Source organism: Vombatus ursinus, unplaced genomic scaffold (assembly GCF_900497805.2).
Source record: "Vombatus ursinus unplaced genomic scaffold, bare-nosed wombat genome assembly UNPS02013931.1, whole genome shotgun sequence".
NCBI classification, from domain to species: Eukaryota; Metazoa; Chordata; class Mammalia; order Diprotodontia; family Vombatidae; genus Vombatus; species Vombatus ursinus.
Genome location: NW_020953709.1, coordinates 1,176,409 through 1,194,533, shown reverse-complemented (window position 1 = coordinate 1,194,533; position 18,125 = coordinate 1,176,409). Strand labels below are relative to the sequence as shown.

Sequence of the window (18,125 nt, the reverse complement as noted above, 5' to 3'; positions counted from 1 at the left end):
CTTCAATTCCCACATCCACAAAGTAGGGGAGGGTGGCAGGGAGCGCCCAACTGGGTCACTTCTAGGTGACCTTGAACAAATCACTTAAATTCTGGGCCTCAGTTTCCTCCTGTAAAATGAGGGGGTTGGGTTTTCCGTCCCTCCCTGTTCTCCATTTATGGTGCAATGAATCTGGGAATCCAGAGTGGGAAGATGGTTTCCTTTCCGACAGCAGGTGGCGCTGCTAGGCCCTTCAGGGAGTGGTCACGGCTGCAGAGAGCAGCATTGGCACTCCCTTTGGATTGGCCAGACCATAGCATGGGGTCTCCGTGCCCCAGGGCCCCTTCTTCCAAGAACTGACACATCCAGTGAGAACCACAGGCTGTCAGAGCTGCAAGAGACCTTAGGGGTCATTTAGATCCTAGAGGCTCCCGGCCCCCCATTTTACACATGAAGAAACCAAGGCCCAGAAAGCAGGCAACTCTCCCAAAGTCACAGCAAATTAGTCAGAAGGGGAGATGCCTCCGTTGAAGGGGGCTGTGCAATGGACATCTAGATCAGAGAATTAGAGATGGTCCCCAAAACCAAGCCCCTTCCCCACCCTGCTCCCTTCAAGCTACTGTCTGATTTCGATCCCACTGGGGGCTGCACCCCATGTCAGTCCCATTTCACCAACTCAACATCAGAAAGGAGTGGTTTAGCCAATCACCCAGTCAATAAGCATTTATTTATTTGACTAGGCAATGGGGTTAAGTGACTTGCCCAGGGTCACACAGCTAGTAAGTGTTATGTGTCTGAGGCCGGATTTGAACTCAGGTCCTCCTGAATCCAGGGCCACTGCGCCACCTAGCTGTTTTTAGCCCCCTCTAGATTTTCTGGCTGAGACGGGACTGCTACGCCACCTAGTTGCCCCTTCAGTAAGCATTTATTAAGCGCTTGCTGTGTGTCAGGCACTAGGCTAAGGGCCAGGGAGAGAATGAACGATTCCTGCCCTCAGGGGAGAATCAATATGTCAATCGTGATGTACACATAAGAGAGACACTTTAAATGGAAGATGCATGGGATAGAGAGGGTAGCTCAGAGCTCATCTAGTCCAGCCCCCTTGTTTTCTCCCATTTTTTACCGAGGACGCAATGGAGGGGGAAGGAGGTGAAGTGATCGGCCCCAGATCCCAGAGGTCTTAAACCTCAAGGGCTGGGTCTGAACCCAAGTTCTCTGACCCCGAGCCAGGCAGCTTTGGACTATGTGCCAAGGTGGCCCCTCTGGCCACCGCCCAATGAAGAAAGGGGTTAGGAAGGGCTTTTGGGGGGAGCCCAAGATGGCACTGTACTAGTTTGTGGGTCTTCTTAGTGTGTTCCAAGAGTACCATGGGTGCTGACCAGATCTTGATATCGGAGCCCTGGGAGTGAGAGGGAGGGTCAGATCCTTCCCCACTGGGGCAGACAGTGCCCCACCCACCCCCCAACTCCAACGTAAACTCCTACTTGTACACAGATACACTTACATGCTTTCTTCTACCCAGAATCTCTCCCCCCTCCAAGCCCTGGGCCTTTTGCATCAACTCTCACTCAAACCCAATGACAGAGAACCCACCTTCTGATCCCCATATCTTGAACCCATCCCAGCCAAAGGCAGCAAGGTGGTGCAGTAGATAAAGCCCTGAGTTCAAATCCAGCCTCAGATACTTACTAGCTGTATCACCTTGGGCTGGTCCTCTGCTTGCAAACCTCTGCTTGCCTCCCTTTCCTCCTGTGTGAAATAGAGATCATAATAGTACTCTACCTCCTAGGGTTTTATAAGGATTGAATGAGATAAGATTTATAAAGTGCTTGGCACATAGCAAGTCCTTAATAAGTATTTCCTTCCTTCCTTCCTTCCTTCCTACCTTCCTTCCCTCCTTCCTTCCTTCTTTCCCTCCTTTCTCCTTCCCTCCTTCCTCCTTCCCTCCCCCTTTCCTTCCCTCCCTCCTTCCTTCCTTCCCTTCCTTGCTTCCTTCTTTCCCTCTTTTCCTCCCAAAAGGGTACACAGCCCAAGACCAGGGCGGAGTTGGGGTTAAGAGTTAAGTTCTCAGAATTTATAAAAGATAGAATGTGGAATTGGAAAGGACCTCAGATATCAGCTAGTTTGATGCTTTCGATTTTTTCTTCTTTTAAACAAAAGAGAAACTAAGGTGCAGTCATGAGTCTGAAGTCAAGTTAACAGCAGGGCCCAAAGCCCAGGTCTTCTGACACCTGCTCAGGGGCTCTTTCAGCTGGAGGAGGCTTCGAGACATCCTATAAAGTGCCGCAGGGCCCCAAACCCGGGCTTTGGACTTTGAGATGGTGTCTCTGTGCTGCTCTGGGGAGGTGACCGTGAAGAGACAGGCCATCAGAGGGGGAGAGCAGTGGGACCTAAGGCTCTGGTACTTGCCACTGCCTGTCTCTCAAGGCGAGACCCTGAATCTCCCCGTCCATCCTGAGCCTGAGAAGGCATCAGACACGGGGTCAATGGCCAACAGGGATGAGAGCCCCCTGCAGAGAGCCCAGCCCGGTCCCAGAGGGAGGTGTTAGCGTCTGCCAGCAAAAACCTGGGCACTGGTCTGGGACCCTCTCTCAGGGCTGGGTCCATCACCCCATTGGCCTGAGTGGCATACCTCTCTCCCCTCTGGGCCTCAGTTTCCTCATTAGCACAAAAACATCCCTTCTGGCTCAATTCTGTAATTGAATTTCCCTCCCTTCCCCCCTTCCCCCATCCCCTGCCCATCCTCTTCATTCTGGGAAGCACCAGATAACCTGGATTTCCAGGATCCCATCAGCGATTCCATGTGCTCCTGTCCTGGGACGTTTTGCATTTTAATAAAGACTCCCTCTCCAAGGGCTCTTTAACCTGGGCCTGGGGACTTGGAAGGGTCTGTCTCCTCATAATTAGCTTCCTGTGCTTTTCTTTTAATGCCTTGAAGAACGGGGCTCTGGGCTTCAGTGGATGATTGGTTTGTGGTCACACACAGCCTGCCGGCTGAGATCCTGTATTCAAATCTAGCTCTTCCGCTTAGATCTCTTTCAATGACATGAACCTGCCTCTTCTGAGAGAGGCAATGCTTTCCCCAAAGAAACAGGTCCCTGACAGCTCGATCCTAGGCTTGGCAGGGGAGATGTTTGGGGGCCGTGGACCCTTCCTGGCCCCAAGGGGTGGCCGCCTGGTCTGGCTGTGGGGCTGGCCTGAGGGAAGGGGTGCAGGGAGGGCAGCAGCAGAGATAACAATTGTGTTCCTCAGGGTCTCAGCAGAGGAAGAGAGAGACCTCCTGGGCTTTTCAGCCCACAAAGAATAGGCCTCTTAGTGCGCCCTCCCCCTCCCTCCACCCTATCCCCTGCTCCCTCCCCCAGAGAAGAATTGGTCAGCGCACAGCTGGGGCTTCCAGCAAGATCCGATTCTATATGTAAGAGAAGAGGGCCGCTGGGCAGGCCTGGGGCAGACAAAACCTCATTGTGAGCCGGCCCTGCGTTGGGAGAATGAGGCCCAGTGCGGCACCCCCTCCCCCACCCCAGCCCGGCCCGGCTCGGCATTGACCCTCCCCTGCCCACATCTGGACTGGCCTGGTCCCCACAAACCCACCCGGGGTTCCGGGGTGGGTGAGATTGGGCCCCGGGCTCCCGGAGATACCATCCTCTCTCAGCTCTGCCCCTCGCTGGCTCCGTGACCTTGGGCGAGTCACTTTGGCTCAAGAGTTCCCCATCTGTAACACGGGCAGGGACCTCTGGTCTTCCAGCCAAGCGTCTCATTTTTTGAGGTACATAGCCGGAGACTTGTCCAGCCTCCGGAGGCAGGTTCTCCACCTCCACTAAATCATGGACCACGTGTCAAGCCCCTTCTGGGTCGGTGTGGCCCAGACAGAACAACCCACACGCTCTCCGAGTCAGAGGCTCCTGGGCTCTGTCCTGTGGGCCAGGCCCACTCACGATGTTGAGAAAGGTGGTTGTGGTCACGATTCCAGCGCTCTGGAGACCCCGGATGAGCCGGCACAAGGGTACGGAGCGTCCCTGTCCTGCTCCCAAAGAAGCAGAGAGGACAAAGCAAGGCATCTGGTCCAGCCTCCCCCCACCCTCATTCTACAGAAGAGGAAACTGAGGATAGGGGAGGCAGGGGGCCTTGATGGATGGAGCGCTTTGAAGGGGGCCCTTGACATAGAATCTCACTTGACCCCACTAACAATGCAGGGAGGTAGGGGCATCATTATCATTCCCACTTTAGACACGAGGAAACTGAGGATGAGAAAAGGGTCGCGGAGTGAGCGTCCCAGGCACGATCTGAACTCAGCATCCAGTTCTGTGTCCGCCTAGCTAAGCAGCCTCCCCATAAAGGCTGGACCTGGCACCGGGCCTCAGTTTCCTCATCTGTAAAAGGGGGAGGGGCAAATCCCTTAAAAATCTATAAAGGCGCTGGAAGGGTCCTTAGAGTGGGTCCTGTCCGAACGCCTGGGGTGCGGGAGGGTCCGCCTCGGGGCTCGCTCCGCGGGCCGGTGCTCGGTGGGGGTGGGCTGCCCCCCGGGACGCAGCGCGGGGCGTGGCCGCCAGGGGGCGGGCCCGCGGGGCGGGGGCCGGGGCGGGCGCAGCGCGCAGCGACTGGGGGCCCGGGGAGCGCACAGGGCGCAGCGAGCGCGGAGAGCGCAGCGCGGCGCGGCGCGGCGCGGCGGGGGGCCGGGACCTGGACCTGCGGCTGCCGCTGCTGCCCGGCCGCACGGCGCCGGGGATGCGGCCCCGCCGGGCCGGACTGTAGCGGCCGGAGCCGGGCCCGGGCAGACATGGAGGTAGTGGACGAGACGGAGGCGCTGCAGCGGTTCTTCGAAGGTGAGAGCGGCGGGACCTCCGCCGACCCCCTCCCACGCTGCCTCTCCCCTTCCGCGCCGTTCCCTTGGCCTCGGGTGTCCCCTGCTGGCTCCCCGGCCCCCAGGCATGCAGCCCCGTGGAGCTGAGCCTCCCTGCCTCCGGTGCCCGCCCAGGACGGGGTGCTGTACCCCAGGCTTCAGGACGCTGGCTCCCTGCGCTGCGGGTGGGCCCCGGGGGCCCCGTGGCCGCAGGCACGCATCCCGGGGTGCTCTGCCCCGGGGGGGGGGGCCCGCGCCACCTGCTGAGAGCCTGGCAGTGGGAGTCAGGACGTCCCTGCCCTCTCCTAGTCGAGACGTGGGGTTTCCTTCTCATCTCGCAGTGAAATGGGGCGGGGGGCTCCTCCCCTGCAGCCCCCACCCCCAGTCTTCCCAGCTCAGCTTGGCCCACTGTGCCCTCGGGTCTGTGCGAGGAGAGGGCCCGCCGCTTGCCCCCCGGTGTGGGGGGTACAAACTGATGCAGGGAGCCCCCCATCAAGGCCGCACCCGGAGCCCGGAATCTGAGCGAGAAGCCCGTGCCCCCCTGCTCCCTCAGGGGCCTTTGGGGGAGCCCGCCCTCTGCACTGTGGCGGTGGGTGGCTCCCCCTCGTTCCAGGGGGCCCGCTGTGGCCAGGGGGCATTCCCCGAAGGAGGAGCCGCCCCGCAGGCAGCGGGCGGGCTCTGGCAGAGGGGTGCTGCCCCCCCCCTTGCTCCCGGCACCGTCCAGAGGCTGGGGACAGGATGTCCACTCTCGCAGGACATCTGGGCCGGAGGGAGGGAGAGCCCTGCCAGCCTCCCAGCCGAGGCTGTGTCCCGGGGCCCCCAGTGTGGTCACTGCCCCCCGGGGAGACGCCCCGTTATTTGGGAAGGCAAAGCCAGCCATTCCCCCCCTGTTCTCGAGGGTGACCAGGGAGGGCAGGTGAGAGCCCGGTGGGCTTCTCCTCATTTGGGGGGGCTCCTGGTTCCGGGGGCCCAGAGGTCTGTCTTTGGTAGAGGAGGGCTCCGCCTGACCCCCTCTGCTCCAGAAACCCCAACCTTCCGCCTTGGCAGGCTGGGGGGTGGGGGCGGGGGGCGGCCGTGCTGACGCCATGGCTCAGCCATGCGGCCCTCGTCCCGGGAGATAAGAGGCGCTCAAGAATGCTTGTGGGGAGAGGGGGCCGAGCCTGGGGGAGGGGCGCCGACGGCCCTGCTCCTCCCTTTGTGTGGGGCCGAGGCTTCGGGGTGAACGTGCAGGGGGCGCGGGAACCGGTGTGTGTGTGTGTGTGCGTGCAGGGGGGCCTTTGGTGCAGAGTCGTGTGTGCGTGCGCGTGCACGGGTGTGCGCGCCAGCCCAGGCGCCCTCTCTCCCAGCCTCAGTCTCCGCATCTGTGCAGTGGATCCCATCCCTGCCTTCGCCACCTCCCGGGCCAGTGTGGGGATCGTGCTGTGGAAACACAAGTCAGCCTTATCACCAAAGGGTGGCAGAGATGGGGAGGTGTTGGGGGGAGGGGAACAAAGCCGCTTAGAATGTCCAAGCTGGGTTGGGATCATGGGATCTGAGACCTAGAACCGCGCGGGGCCTGGGACGCCCCCCGGTTCAGCCCCCGTGTTTTACAGATGAGGACGCTGAGGCCCAGAGAAGGAAAGGGACTTGTCCGAGGGCACGCAAGCCGAGCCAGGCTTGGGTCTGCTGTTGCGTTCTGGGATCCTCCTCTTCCTCCTGGAGGGAGGGCAGGAGGGACGATGGGGGCAGGGGCAGAGCCGTATTGGGGAAGGTAGCCCGGGATGTGCCCCCAAGCCAGCGTGGGGGCGGGGTGTCTTGTGTGGTGGTGGTGGTGGTGGTGGTGGTGGTGGTGTCTGACTCTTCTCGACCCCGTCTGGGGTTTTCTTGGTGCAGATACTGGGGTGGTGGTTTGCCATATTCTCCTCCAGCTCATTTGACAGATGAGGAAACTGAGGCGGATAGGGTGAAGTGACTTGCCCAGGGTCACACAACTAGGAAGTGTCTGAGGCTAGATTTGAACTCAGGTCCTCCTGTATCCAGGGTCACAGCGCCACCTAGCTGTTTTTAGCCCCCTCTAGGTTTGGCGACCTGAGACACGACTCTGGTTTTACTGGTTCCATCTGAGTCTCATGGCCAGTTTGGGCCAGTGCGAGGCATACACATTCCTCTTACTGTCCAGGGGAAGAGAGGGAGCCTTTGTCCCCTCTTATTCCATTCCTTAGGGTCATTGACCTGGGGACCCCAGAGATCTAGTCCAACTCTCTCGTTTTACAGATGAGAAAACTGAGGCCCAGGGTGGTTAAATGATTTGCCTCAGGTCACTTAGGTAGTGGGTGGCAGTCAGGATTCAAACCAAGGTCCCTCATCTCCCTAGTGAGTGCTCCTTCCAGCCTCCCCACCTGGCAGGGGCTTGGGGAGGGGGGAGCTAAGGAGCTTTGTGGCAGCCTCCCAGAGCCTGGTACCGCCTAGCCCCCCAGGATCAGCCCCAGGTAATCCCCAGCCCCCTCAGCTGGAAGGACCAGCCCGTGGCAGTGGCCACAGAGGAGCTGGGCTGTGGGGCTGGCGGCAGGCAGACATCCCCGAGAAGGGGCAGAATGCTTTGGTTCCACGCAGGTAACCCAGGTGCCTGGAGGGGGGGCTTGCATCTATCTGCTTAATCCCTCTCTTGGGCTGGTGGTATCAGGCACCTGAGATGCCCCTCCATGTCCTGGCAGGACCAGGGAACCCTTGCGAGGGTCCTTCAGAATGGGAGAAGCCTAGATTGGGGCCGGGGGGAGAATGATATCGAGGCCTTGGGTGTGGCGTGGTAGCAGGGAGATTGGAGGGGTGGGGAAGAGAAGAGGGACCTCTCACCAGCCAGGGCTGAGAGTCAGAGCCTGGGGCCCAAGGCCCAAGGCCCAAGGGGAGGGGGGCAGAACCTGAGAGGAAGCAGGAAATGCAGAAAGAAGAAGGGGAAGAATGAGAGGGGGCAGACCCCTGGGATGCTGGGAGGAGCCCGAGGCTTCCCGTCAGGACACCTGGGGTGCCCCTAATGCTCTTCCTCTGACTATGAGGATGGGACCAGTGTGAAGCTATAAAATGCAGGGACTGGTCCCCCGATGGCCTCAGCCTTTTCTGTGAATGTCCGTCCTGGGACAGAAGCGCAGATGGTCTGGGGTGGGAGGAGGGGGCCCCTGGAAGAGTCAGGGAGGAAGGCGGAGAGCGAAGGCTCGAGAAGAGAAGGACCTCGTGCCCCTTTGGAGGGGAAGACGAAGGCAGAGGGCTTGGGGAGGAGCGGGCCGTGATTACGACGCATCGGGGAGGGTGTTCTGGGGGCAGAGGGTGTAGGAGTGATTGGACAGTCCCGCCACAGCGATCCAAATGGAGGCTGGCTTGGAGGAAGTTGGGGGATGGAGAGAGGTAAGGGCAGGAGAGGGAGGGATGGAAGGACAGAAGGGCAGACGGCCTGGAGATAACCTTAGGGAGTGGGGACCTGAGGGGGATTCTCCCGCGTCTGGGGAGGTCACATGGTAGGTGGTGGATGGATCAGGAGTCAGGAGGCCTGGGTTTACATCCACATCTGGTGGTAATTAGCCCGGGCGAGTGACTGCCCTTCTCTGGGCCTCAGTTTCCCCACGTAAAATGAAGGGTTAGAATGTCTGGTCCCTCAAGTCCTCTTCAGCTCTGATGGACATTCTTTGTCCTCATTACGACCGGCCCAGGATGGCTGCTGTGGGGGCCACCTCCCTGACCTCGCTTCACTGGTGGGTGTGGATGCGTGTGGGGGAGACAGCAGGAGCGTAGCATGCTGGGTAACCGTCTAGCGCTGACCGCTGATTGGCTTTGCCTTGGACTTTGTGCCGGCTGATAAGAAACCTGCAGCAGAAATCATTAACGGAATTATTAACCTGGGGCTGCCCACAGTCTGCCCAGCCCTGGCCTGGGCCTCTCCCTCCTGCAGGCAGCAGTGGCGGGGTGGGGGGGGGAGCCCAGGGTCCCCGGGGTCCTGGCGTTGGAGCTCGGAGGGGCCTCCGAGGCCACGGATAAGGAAACCGAGCCCAAGGTGGTGAAAGTGATTTTCCGGGGCACGTTTATACACAGTGTAGGATTCCAACTCAGGTCCTCTAGACTAAGCCCAGCCCTCTGGGGCTCCTCACCTAGCCTGTGCCTCAGTTTCCTCCCAGAGACCCTTTGACCCCATGCCCTGAGCCAGCTGGGAAAGTTCACATCTCCACAGCCTTGAGGATGATGCAGTGAATTTGGAATCCGGAGCCGCCCCGGATATTTACTCTGTGACCTTGGGCAGGCCTCCGGAGCCCTTCCCTCGCAGATAGAGGTATCCTGAGCTCAGCGAGATAGCTGTGGACAGTTCACTCTGAGCCTTAGCGAGAAGCCTGGAGCTTTGCTCACGGCAGCCTTGTGAGGCTGGGAGACCAAGGTTACCATCCCCGTTTCACAGATGAGGAAACTGAGGTGGATCAAGGTTAAGTGACTTGTCCAGGGTCTCACAGCTAGTAGAGCTGGCACCTCTGAGCTCATAAAGGGAATGATTGGAGGAGGGGGACGGGCAGACCTTTGGCCTAGCTGGCCAAGTGCCCGTCTCGGTCTGAGGAGCAGTAGGGGCATTGCACCCACCCTCTCCTCTGTGGCCTGGGCCTCATGGAGAGGTGCTGGGCTGTTCAGGGCTCCCCATTTCCACTGCACCCCCATCCTTGGGGCGACTGGGTACACTCCGCCTCAGGACCAGGGGCCTGGCCCCTGGCATCCCATCATTTCCCTGCTGGCTGTGTCCCCACAGCCCATTCCCGTTGGCTTTCTTTAGGGTTGGGAGTGCAGCAGGTGGAGACCTTGGCACGGTTTGGGCTCCTCTCCCCCCAGGAAGCAGTGGGAGCCGTGGGGAGCGCTCTTGGGCTTCATATCCCAGCTCAGACATTTAGCTCTGTGAAGCCCAGGCAGCCTGACGTGGTGGGCAGTGGGGGGCTCACATCGCCGGCTGTGCCCCTTAATACCAGCATGACCCTGGGCAAGCCTCAGTTTCCTCATCTGAAAAAAAATTGGGTTGGATGCAGTGACCCCAGAAGTCTCTGCCAGCTCAAAATCTATGTCGTGCTCCTCGGTTTACTTGTCTCTGAAATGGGTCCACAGCACTCCCTCACGGGGCAGTGTTAAGTAAAGCGCTTGTACCAAATGTAGTTCACCCTTAAAAGGTGAGTTATGAACATTAATTGTATTATAGCAAGAGCAGGGAGGATGGCCCTTGAGTCTACGTTGTGTGGGGTGTGAAGTCGCTAAATGCTAACTATTATTATTGTCAAGAATGTGGAGATAAAGGTGAAGGGGGAGGGGGAGGAGAAGGAGGAAGGGAAAGGAGGAAGGGGAGCTGAGGGTGAGGAGCGGGGAAGAGAGCAGGCTGAGATGGGGAGAGGCCTCCAGGCGGGCGGGCGGACAGGTGAAGGCGGCCCAAAGAAGAAACGCCTGGGGGGGGGAGGGGAACGCGGGATGGCTGTCAGCTCAGCAGGCCTCGGAGGGCTGGCGTTGGAGAGACGCGGGACAGTCAGTCTGGCCCCAGAGGCGAGTGGGGACAGGGATGAGGGGGAAATGCACATGGGGAAAAGTGGTCCTGGAATGGGAATGCTGCCAAGGGCCGGGCCTCCGCCTCCACCTCCTCCCCCTCCCCCTCCCCCTGCTCCTCCCCCATCACCTTTATCTCCATCTTCTTAACAATAAAGTAGCTAGCTTTCATAGCTTTCATATGGGGCTTTAGGGTTTGCAGACTGCTTTGCTTGTGCTATCTGACTTCATCCTCACAATAGGGAGCCCCTGCTTAGGAGGCAGGTGCTAATGTAACCTGGTTTACAGGTGAGGAAGCCGGGGCTGAGAAGATGAGGTTGCAGCGAGTGGCTGAGGGACGATTTGAACCCAGATCTTGTGATTCCAAGTCAAGATACTCTATCCATTAGGCCGTGTAGCCGCCTCCAGGTATTAGCTGGGCTAGATGGTCTCTGAGGTCTCTCCACATCTGCAATTCTAGGAAGGAGGAGGCCCTTGTATGGTCACCCCCAGCTGTGTTCGCTGCCAAGGTCGGTGACAGTAGGACCATGGACAGCAGAGGTGGCTCCGCCCTGGGTTCTCGGAGCAGGCCCAGAGGAGCTTGGAGAGCTCACCTTCCAGGACAGGAGGCTCCCTCGCCACCTGTGGGTCCCTCTCCCCCGGTTCCATTATCCCCTCATCCTCCTCGTGGTGAATAAAGTTCTTCCTTCTGTCTGACCCCAGTTCTCAGGGCTTCTGGTATCCATTGTTCCAGACACGGGAGGGGGACTGGGGATCAACTGATCTCCCCGTCTGCTCCTTGACCCTTTGTGTAGCTGCAGGCTGCAGGGGAGTCCCATTCAGCCTCCGTTCCTGGGCTGAGGAAGCCCAATTCCTCTGTCTGTCTGTCCTCAGAGCCCCCACCAGCTCTGCCATCTCTGGAGTAAAGAGAGTTCCTGGTGCTGGGGCAGAGCTCTGGATCCCTGAGTTCTCCAGACTGTGCTCGGGTGAAGAGAAGGCTAGGGAGACTCCAGCATTTGGAGGAAGCTGGCTTCTCCTGCATCCCCAGTCCCTGCTGTGAGAGACAGGGCGTGGACTGGCTGAGGATCCAGGCTCAGCCCCCACACCTGGCCAGCTGGGGTGGGAGGCCGTGCCTCCCCTCCCCCACCAGCACCTCTGGGTGGGAGGCAGAGGAGCCTCCCTGGATTCAGGGTGGAGGAGGAGGGAGGAGGAGGAGGAGGAAGAGAAGGAAAGGAGAGAGGAAGAGAGGAGGAAGACTAAGGATGAGAATCAGGAGAGAGCCTTCGTCTTCTATCTTTCCAGGGCATGTGGACACGTGAGAGGGAATGATTGTGTCCCTGCACTGGGCTGTCACTGAGATCTGTTTGCGTGTGTGTGCACGCTCATAAAGCTGGTTGTATATCTGGGACCTGGCTGCCTCACCATCCCTCTGAGGCTGGGCTGACTGGGTGTGGAAAGCACAGGCTTTGGAGGCAGACGAACCGAGTCTGACACTCTCCCTCTGGCCCAGGAGGTCACTCCCCTTCCCCAGGCCTCAGTTGTGTCATCAGTAAAATGATGGATTTGGGCTTTCAGCTAACCTCTGAGGTCCCTGCCAGCTCCTGTCCTGTGATTCTATGAGCCAATCTGGGGGCATTTTTCAGGGCAGTCAGAATATCCTGTAAAGATCTCTGTGTCCCCTTGTTCTGGGGTCAGGCAGCTGTGGAGCTCAGTGGATGAAGGTTGGAGCTGGACTCTGGAAGACCTGAGTTCAAATTCCTCCTCAGATTCTTACTAATTATGTGACCCTAGGCAAGTCACTTAACCTTTATCTGCCTCAGTTTCCTCACATGTAAAATGGGGGTTATAATAGCACCGTCCTCCCAAGGTGGTTGTGAGGATCAAATGAAGTAATAGTTGTGAAGTGCTTGGCACTTAATAAATCTTTCTTTCCTTCCTCTTTCCCTCCCTCCCTTCCTTCCTTCCAGCACTCAAGTCGCTTTCTTTGACTTCTTTCGGTCTCTTTCCCCAGACACAGTGAGGACTGACTCAACAAAGGATGAGTTCCCCTGCTCCAAGACTCACTGTAGGAGGCTAGCCTTCTGTTCTTTATTCAGGGCTCACAGATCAGTCAACCAGCACTTCCTGGGCTCCTGCTCTAAGCCAGGCAGTGTGCTAGGCACCACAGGTACAGAGAGAAATAAAACCGCCCCTGCCTCCGTGGAGCTTACATTCTATAGAGGCAGACTGTGTGTGTGTATGTATTTACATGTGTGTACCTGTGTTGTATAGGGGTGTGTGTGTATGTGTAACTGGAGAGCAGGGATGCGCTTGTCGCCACTGGGGAGGGCTTCCTGTAGGAGGTGGCACTTGTGTTAAGCTCCAAAGTGCTTCTCAGAGGTGGTAGTGAAAAGAGAGTGCATTCCAAGCATGGGGCACAGCCTGGATAAAAGTATAGAGGGAGGAGATGCAGTGTGGTATGTGTGTGAGAACAAGCTGTTTTGACCAGACTGGAAAGCAGCAAAGGCCAAAGGTGCTTGGTGATGGTGGGAGTCACCCCTGACATTTCTGTGGCTGCGAGGTTTGAAAAGCGCTCTGCACCCATTACCCCTTGGGAGGGGGGCTCAGCTAGTGAATGTCTGAGCTGTCTCGGGCGCTGAGTGCGGCCTCCTCTCCTAAAGGCTCGGCCATCCCCCGTCTGTTCTCTCGCTTGTCTCCGTGTTCTCTGGCTCCAGGTCCCCAGGCCTCCGCCTGCCTCTGATTAGGGGAGGGAAGTTGTGAGCCGGGCTCTCCGAGGCCTACCTCTACCACCAAACAGAAGGCGAAGGGGGCAGGGCCCATCTTATCTCCTCGTAAGGGACTTGGAGGGGCCAGAGGCAGGCCCGACACACGAAGCTACGTCTGCCCTTTCCCCGAGGCTTGGACCGGATGACCTCAGCCCTGGGTCAAAGGATCACAGACCTCATCGGGTTCAGTCCTCTCATTTTGCAGATGAGGAAACTGAGGCCCAGAACCGTTGAGTGACTTGGCCAAGGACACACGCCTTATAAAGGTCTGAGGTGGGATTTCAATCCAGTACCCTGGGTCTGAAGTCAGGAAGAATGAGGAAGGAGAAGCGGGGCTCTCTCCTCTACACCACGGCATCTCACTGATTGCTCAGGCAGGGCTGGGTGGGTCAGGCACGGACCCTGTGCTGATCCTGGGATGCTTGGCCATGGAAGACCAAAGAAGCAGGCCCTCGGAGACCACATCAGACAGGCCCTGTGTCTTCTCCCCGTCTCATGCCTCCCCTGGCAGGCGACGAGATGGCCAGTTGTGTGGGCGTGACAATGCGCCCCTCAGCCCGGGAAGGCTTCTCCAGGAGGAGAGGGCATTGGAGTGATGGGAAGTGTCCCGAGAGGGGGAGGGTGACCCAGACTTGGAGGGGGGGACCCCAAGCCCTGACGAGGGAGCAAAGAAAGTAGCTGCTGATGAGTGGACGTCGAGCGTCTCCCGTAGGAAAGTCAAGAACAGTGATGGTCATGGCACAGGAGAAAGGGCCCCTGCCGTGGAGTGAGAGCGCCTGGGTTCGTGACACCCGACTGCCTTGGGCACGCAACCTAACTTCTCCTTGCCTCGTTCTCCTCATCTGTAAAATGGGGGGTTGGCCTCTCGGGTCTCTTCCAGCTCCAGTCTGAGGGATGTGCTCTGTGGCCCCCCAGAAGGAGCCCAGGAGCTGTCACTCCTTAGGGCCTCAGTTTCCTCATGTGTAAAATGAAGAGATCAGTCTCAGTGGCCTCCAAGTTCCCTCCCAGGGTCTCAAAGTCTTAAACTTTGCTGCGAAAGCTTTAAGGATAGACCTGGCGATGGGGCACACCCGCCCTGTCTGAGGACCAGCTGGTCAGGCTCCGGCAGCGTGTCTCCAAGTTGGCCATGAGGCCGCGGAAGCGGTGGTCACTTTGAAGGGGAAGACAACGTGCCGTCCTCCCCAGTGGGGGGAGTGCCCACTCCGGGGAAGTCTCAGGTGCTTAGTGGTGCACCTTCTGGTGGCTAAGCCAGGTGGGGGTCCGGTGGCCGGTTCCAAACACGACGGCTCAGGGTCTTCTTGGGAGGCAGTCTGTAGGGGTTCTGGGTTTGGTCCTGGGCTCTTCGACATTTTTAGCCACGACGTGGATAAAGGCACAGATGGGATGCCAGTCAAAGTTTCAGATGTTCCAAGACTAGGAGAGGTTGAGTGATAGCCTATTGACTGATAAAATCAGGGTTCAAAAAAGGTCAGGATAGGTAAAATCATGGGGATGAATCTAATGGGCGTAAATGTAAAGTCTTGCACTTGAGTCCAAAAAGTCAATTTCACAGATACACCAAGATGGAGGCAGTGTGGCTCCATGGCAGTTCAGGGATTGTTTCCTGTTTGGTCTGGGGGGCGGGGGGGGGGGGGGGCAGAAGCAGAAAGGGGAGGGGCTGCATAGGGGTCAGTTTAGGCCCGATCTGGGGGAGATTCTCCTAAGGAAGAGAACCGTATCATGGTGGAATGGGCTGCCTTTGGGCTCACCCTCTTTGGGAGTCGCTGTATGTTATGCAGTCATGGGAGCTCCTGTCAGGCATGGGGTGGGCTGGCTGGTTGCTGAGGATTCTGCGCCTGCCAGCTCGGTAGGGTGTCGCCAATGGGAGTCTGGACCAGGGGGTCGGGGGCTAAGGAAGAAGGGGCCGTACTCTCCCTGTGCGCTGCTCTGCCCTGCTCTGACCGCCGGGAGTCTTGCGTTCACTTCTGGGCGCCACCTTTTAGGGAAGGACGTTGATGAGCCGGGGAGTGTGCAGAGGAGGGCAGCTGGGATGATGAAGACCCCAGGATCGGGGCTTTGGGGGACCAGTGGAAGGTTGAGCCTGGGGACGGAGGACAGAGCAGGAGAGGGTCTGAAGGGTCAGCACAGGAGGCCGCTGGGGGAGCAGAGTTCAAGGGAGGCAGATTTGGGCTTCCTGGCGATGGGCGTGGAGGCGCCGGGCTCCCCTTCAAGCAAGGCTAGATGTTCGCGGGGGACGCTGCAGAGTGGGGTTCCTGGCCGTGCACTTAGTGAGGCTGGTTCTTGGGCCCCTGCGTGTGGGGCCTGCCGCAGGTCAGGTTTCCCTGGCAGAGTGTGCAAGCACCTCCGTCCCGTGGGGCGGTGTGGAATGGTGGCTAGAGCCCCGGGTGACCCTGGGCAAGTCTCCCAATACAATATGAGGAAGGGAAGGAGGATTTTCTGAGATAACAATGCAAGTCTGCCCCGAGTGTCAGTGGAGAGTTGTGTGGGTAGGAGAGGATCCGCACTGTCCCCTTCCCTGTCCCTTGCCCAGGTCCTAGATCTCAGGAGGAGTATGGGGATTCTTTTCTTCACTTTACAGAAGAAGAGACTGAGGTTCAGGGAGGTTCACGGTTTTGCCAGTGAGCAGTATCAGCTTTTAATCTTGCCAGCACCCGTTCCCAGAGCCTATGGTGGGGAGGATAGATGGTGTTCGGGCTGTCAACTCTGAGATTAGTCCTCCCCTCCCCTTTCGCGACGCATACACACAGAGCTCCATTTTACAGAAGTGAAAACTGAGGCCTGAAGAGAAGTGACTTGTCCAAGGTCATAGGCTCAGATTTAGAGCAGGAAGGGACCCGAGAGGTAATCTGGCCCAAACCTCTCATTTTATAGATGAAGAAACGAAATCTAAAGAAATCAAAGGACTTGTCCAAGTCAGAGAGTGTCGGAGGTAGCATTTGAACCCAGCTCTCCTGACTCCCGTCCTGGTGTTCTTGTTAGTGCCACGCCCTAGCCAAGGGCTCAGGGGTATCAGAAGGGAAGGAGAGGATAGAAGCCGAAAGAAAGATGAGGAGTGGAGGTTTAAGCTGCGGGTGGACCGGACCCGATGCCCCGGGCTTGGAGAGGAGGGATTCTGGGAGACCCGGGAGACCCCCTCACACCCTCTGGTGCCAAAGGACAGTGGCATGAGCTGCCATCCTAAGCCTCTCCTGGCCTCCTGGGAGGAAGTAGGACCCTGCCTTTGTGGGAATCCTAACTAACCCAGGCTTGCACGTGCTCACAGAATATACTGGCTCCTGTAGGGATGCTTGGGTCCGAGAACGGGCCATCTTCCCATCGGGCCCTGAGCTTAGTGAGGTTGGCACTGCCCCTTTGGGTTGGCATAGGGGCTTGGGTGGACAATAAGGACCTGGGATTATGGACAAGAGGCGCTGGGTGGGAGCCCTGGGGAGGGAGGAGGTGGTGGTCCCAGATCCGAGGGGAGGCTGTGATTTAGATAAAGGAAGGGTCTTTAGAGAGTTAATCCAATCCTGTTCATTTTATGGATGAGGAAACTGAGGCCCACAGAAGTCAGGAGATTGACAAGAGTCACACAGGGAGTGAGGAGCTAAGTTGAAATTCGGACCCAGGGCTCCACCTGGAAGTTCTGTGCTCTTTCCACCAGCCCCATCGTCTTAACTGTGTGGCCGTGGCCTGTGGCCACTGGCCCAGGTGTGGAGGAGGCCACCTCGGGGCCTGGGGCCTGAGGCTGGTCGTGTGTCCAACCCAGGCTCCCGGGTGTCAAACAAACAGGGCAATGTGTCCCTGGCCCCTGCCCCCGCTGTGGTGTTGCTGGTGACTTCCGCCATCTTGGGTGCATGAATTGACAAGTGACCCATTGACGGGGGCCTGGAGGGGGGGACCCAGGCAGGGCACAAACCTCCCACTGTGCCCGGGCTCCCACCTTCCCTCCCCCTGCCCTATGGACAATGGGCCGGTCTGAGCCAACAGCCACAGCTGGTGGGGAGCGGGGCTGGGGGGGGGGGGCCGGAAGGGGGTGGGATGAGGCGGGGCCTGACCATGTCCCCCCTCAAGGGCTGAGGGACAGGGTACCACCTGTGGCCCCTCCACCCCGGCCCAGTCAAGCTCATTCAATGATGCCCTTATCCCAGTGACCCTCGGTGACCCACCCCCAACCCAGGGACCTTCTAAGACCGTAAGACGTTGGGAGAGAGCCCGCGGAGGCCAGACCTAGACTGGGGGGACCGTGAACCGGGATCAGGAAAAGGTGACGTCTTCACTCCCGTTGACCTGTCACTGAAATGGAGCCTTCCCGTCAGTCACCAAAAAGGTTCTGAGACTGCGGCCACAGGCTTCCCCGGAGTTTGTTGCGCTGGGCCTGTGTACGCACGCACACACGCACACATGCACACATAACACACACACACACACACTCGCACATATACACACATACACTCGCACATACACACTCACACATACACACACTCACACACTCACATACATACACATAAATACACATATCCATGCACGCTCACACCTGTACACATACATGCACGTACTCATGCACATATGTATGTGCACACTCACACATACACATATGCATGCACACTCACACATATACATATACACGCTCATGCACATATGCATATACACACAAACATGCCCAGTATACTCATATACACACATGCACTTGCATACACACACAGATATACACACATATCTGTACACACACACAGACACTCACATATACATATACTCACAGACATGCACATACCTTCACGTACACATATCACATACTCACACACACATACATATATACACACATATACATATATACTTACACATGCACATACACATATCACACACTTACACATACACGCATACATATACATACACATATGCATGCACGCTCACACATACATATATGTACACACATACACTCATGTGTACATACACACATATACACATATACTCACAGATAGACATATATACAGACACACACACACGTACACACATATATCTGTACACACACAGACACTCCCATATGCACACAC

At 57.9% G+C, this 18,125-nt stretch overlaps 1 protein-coding gene across 2 annotated transcripts in view; it reads left to right on the top strand.

The window, feature by feature from the left end:
- Positions 1–4,725: 4,725 nt before the first annotated feature.
- The window catches only part of MYRF (myelin regulatory factor), a 50,350-nt gene continuing 36,950 nt past the window's right edge, over positions 4,726–18,125 (top strand). For both annotated transcript variants that reach the window (XM_027858917.1, XM_027858916.1), the window contains exon 1: positions 4,726–4,802. In XM_027858917.1, the coding sequence (XP_027714718.1) occupies positions 4,757–4,802 (46 nt within the window). In that variant the 5' untranslated portion in view covers positions 4,726–4,756. The remainder of the gene's footprint in view (positions 4,803–18,125) is intronic.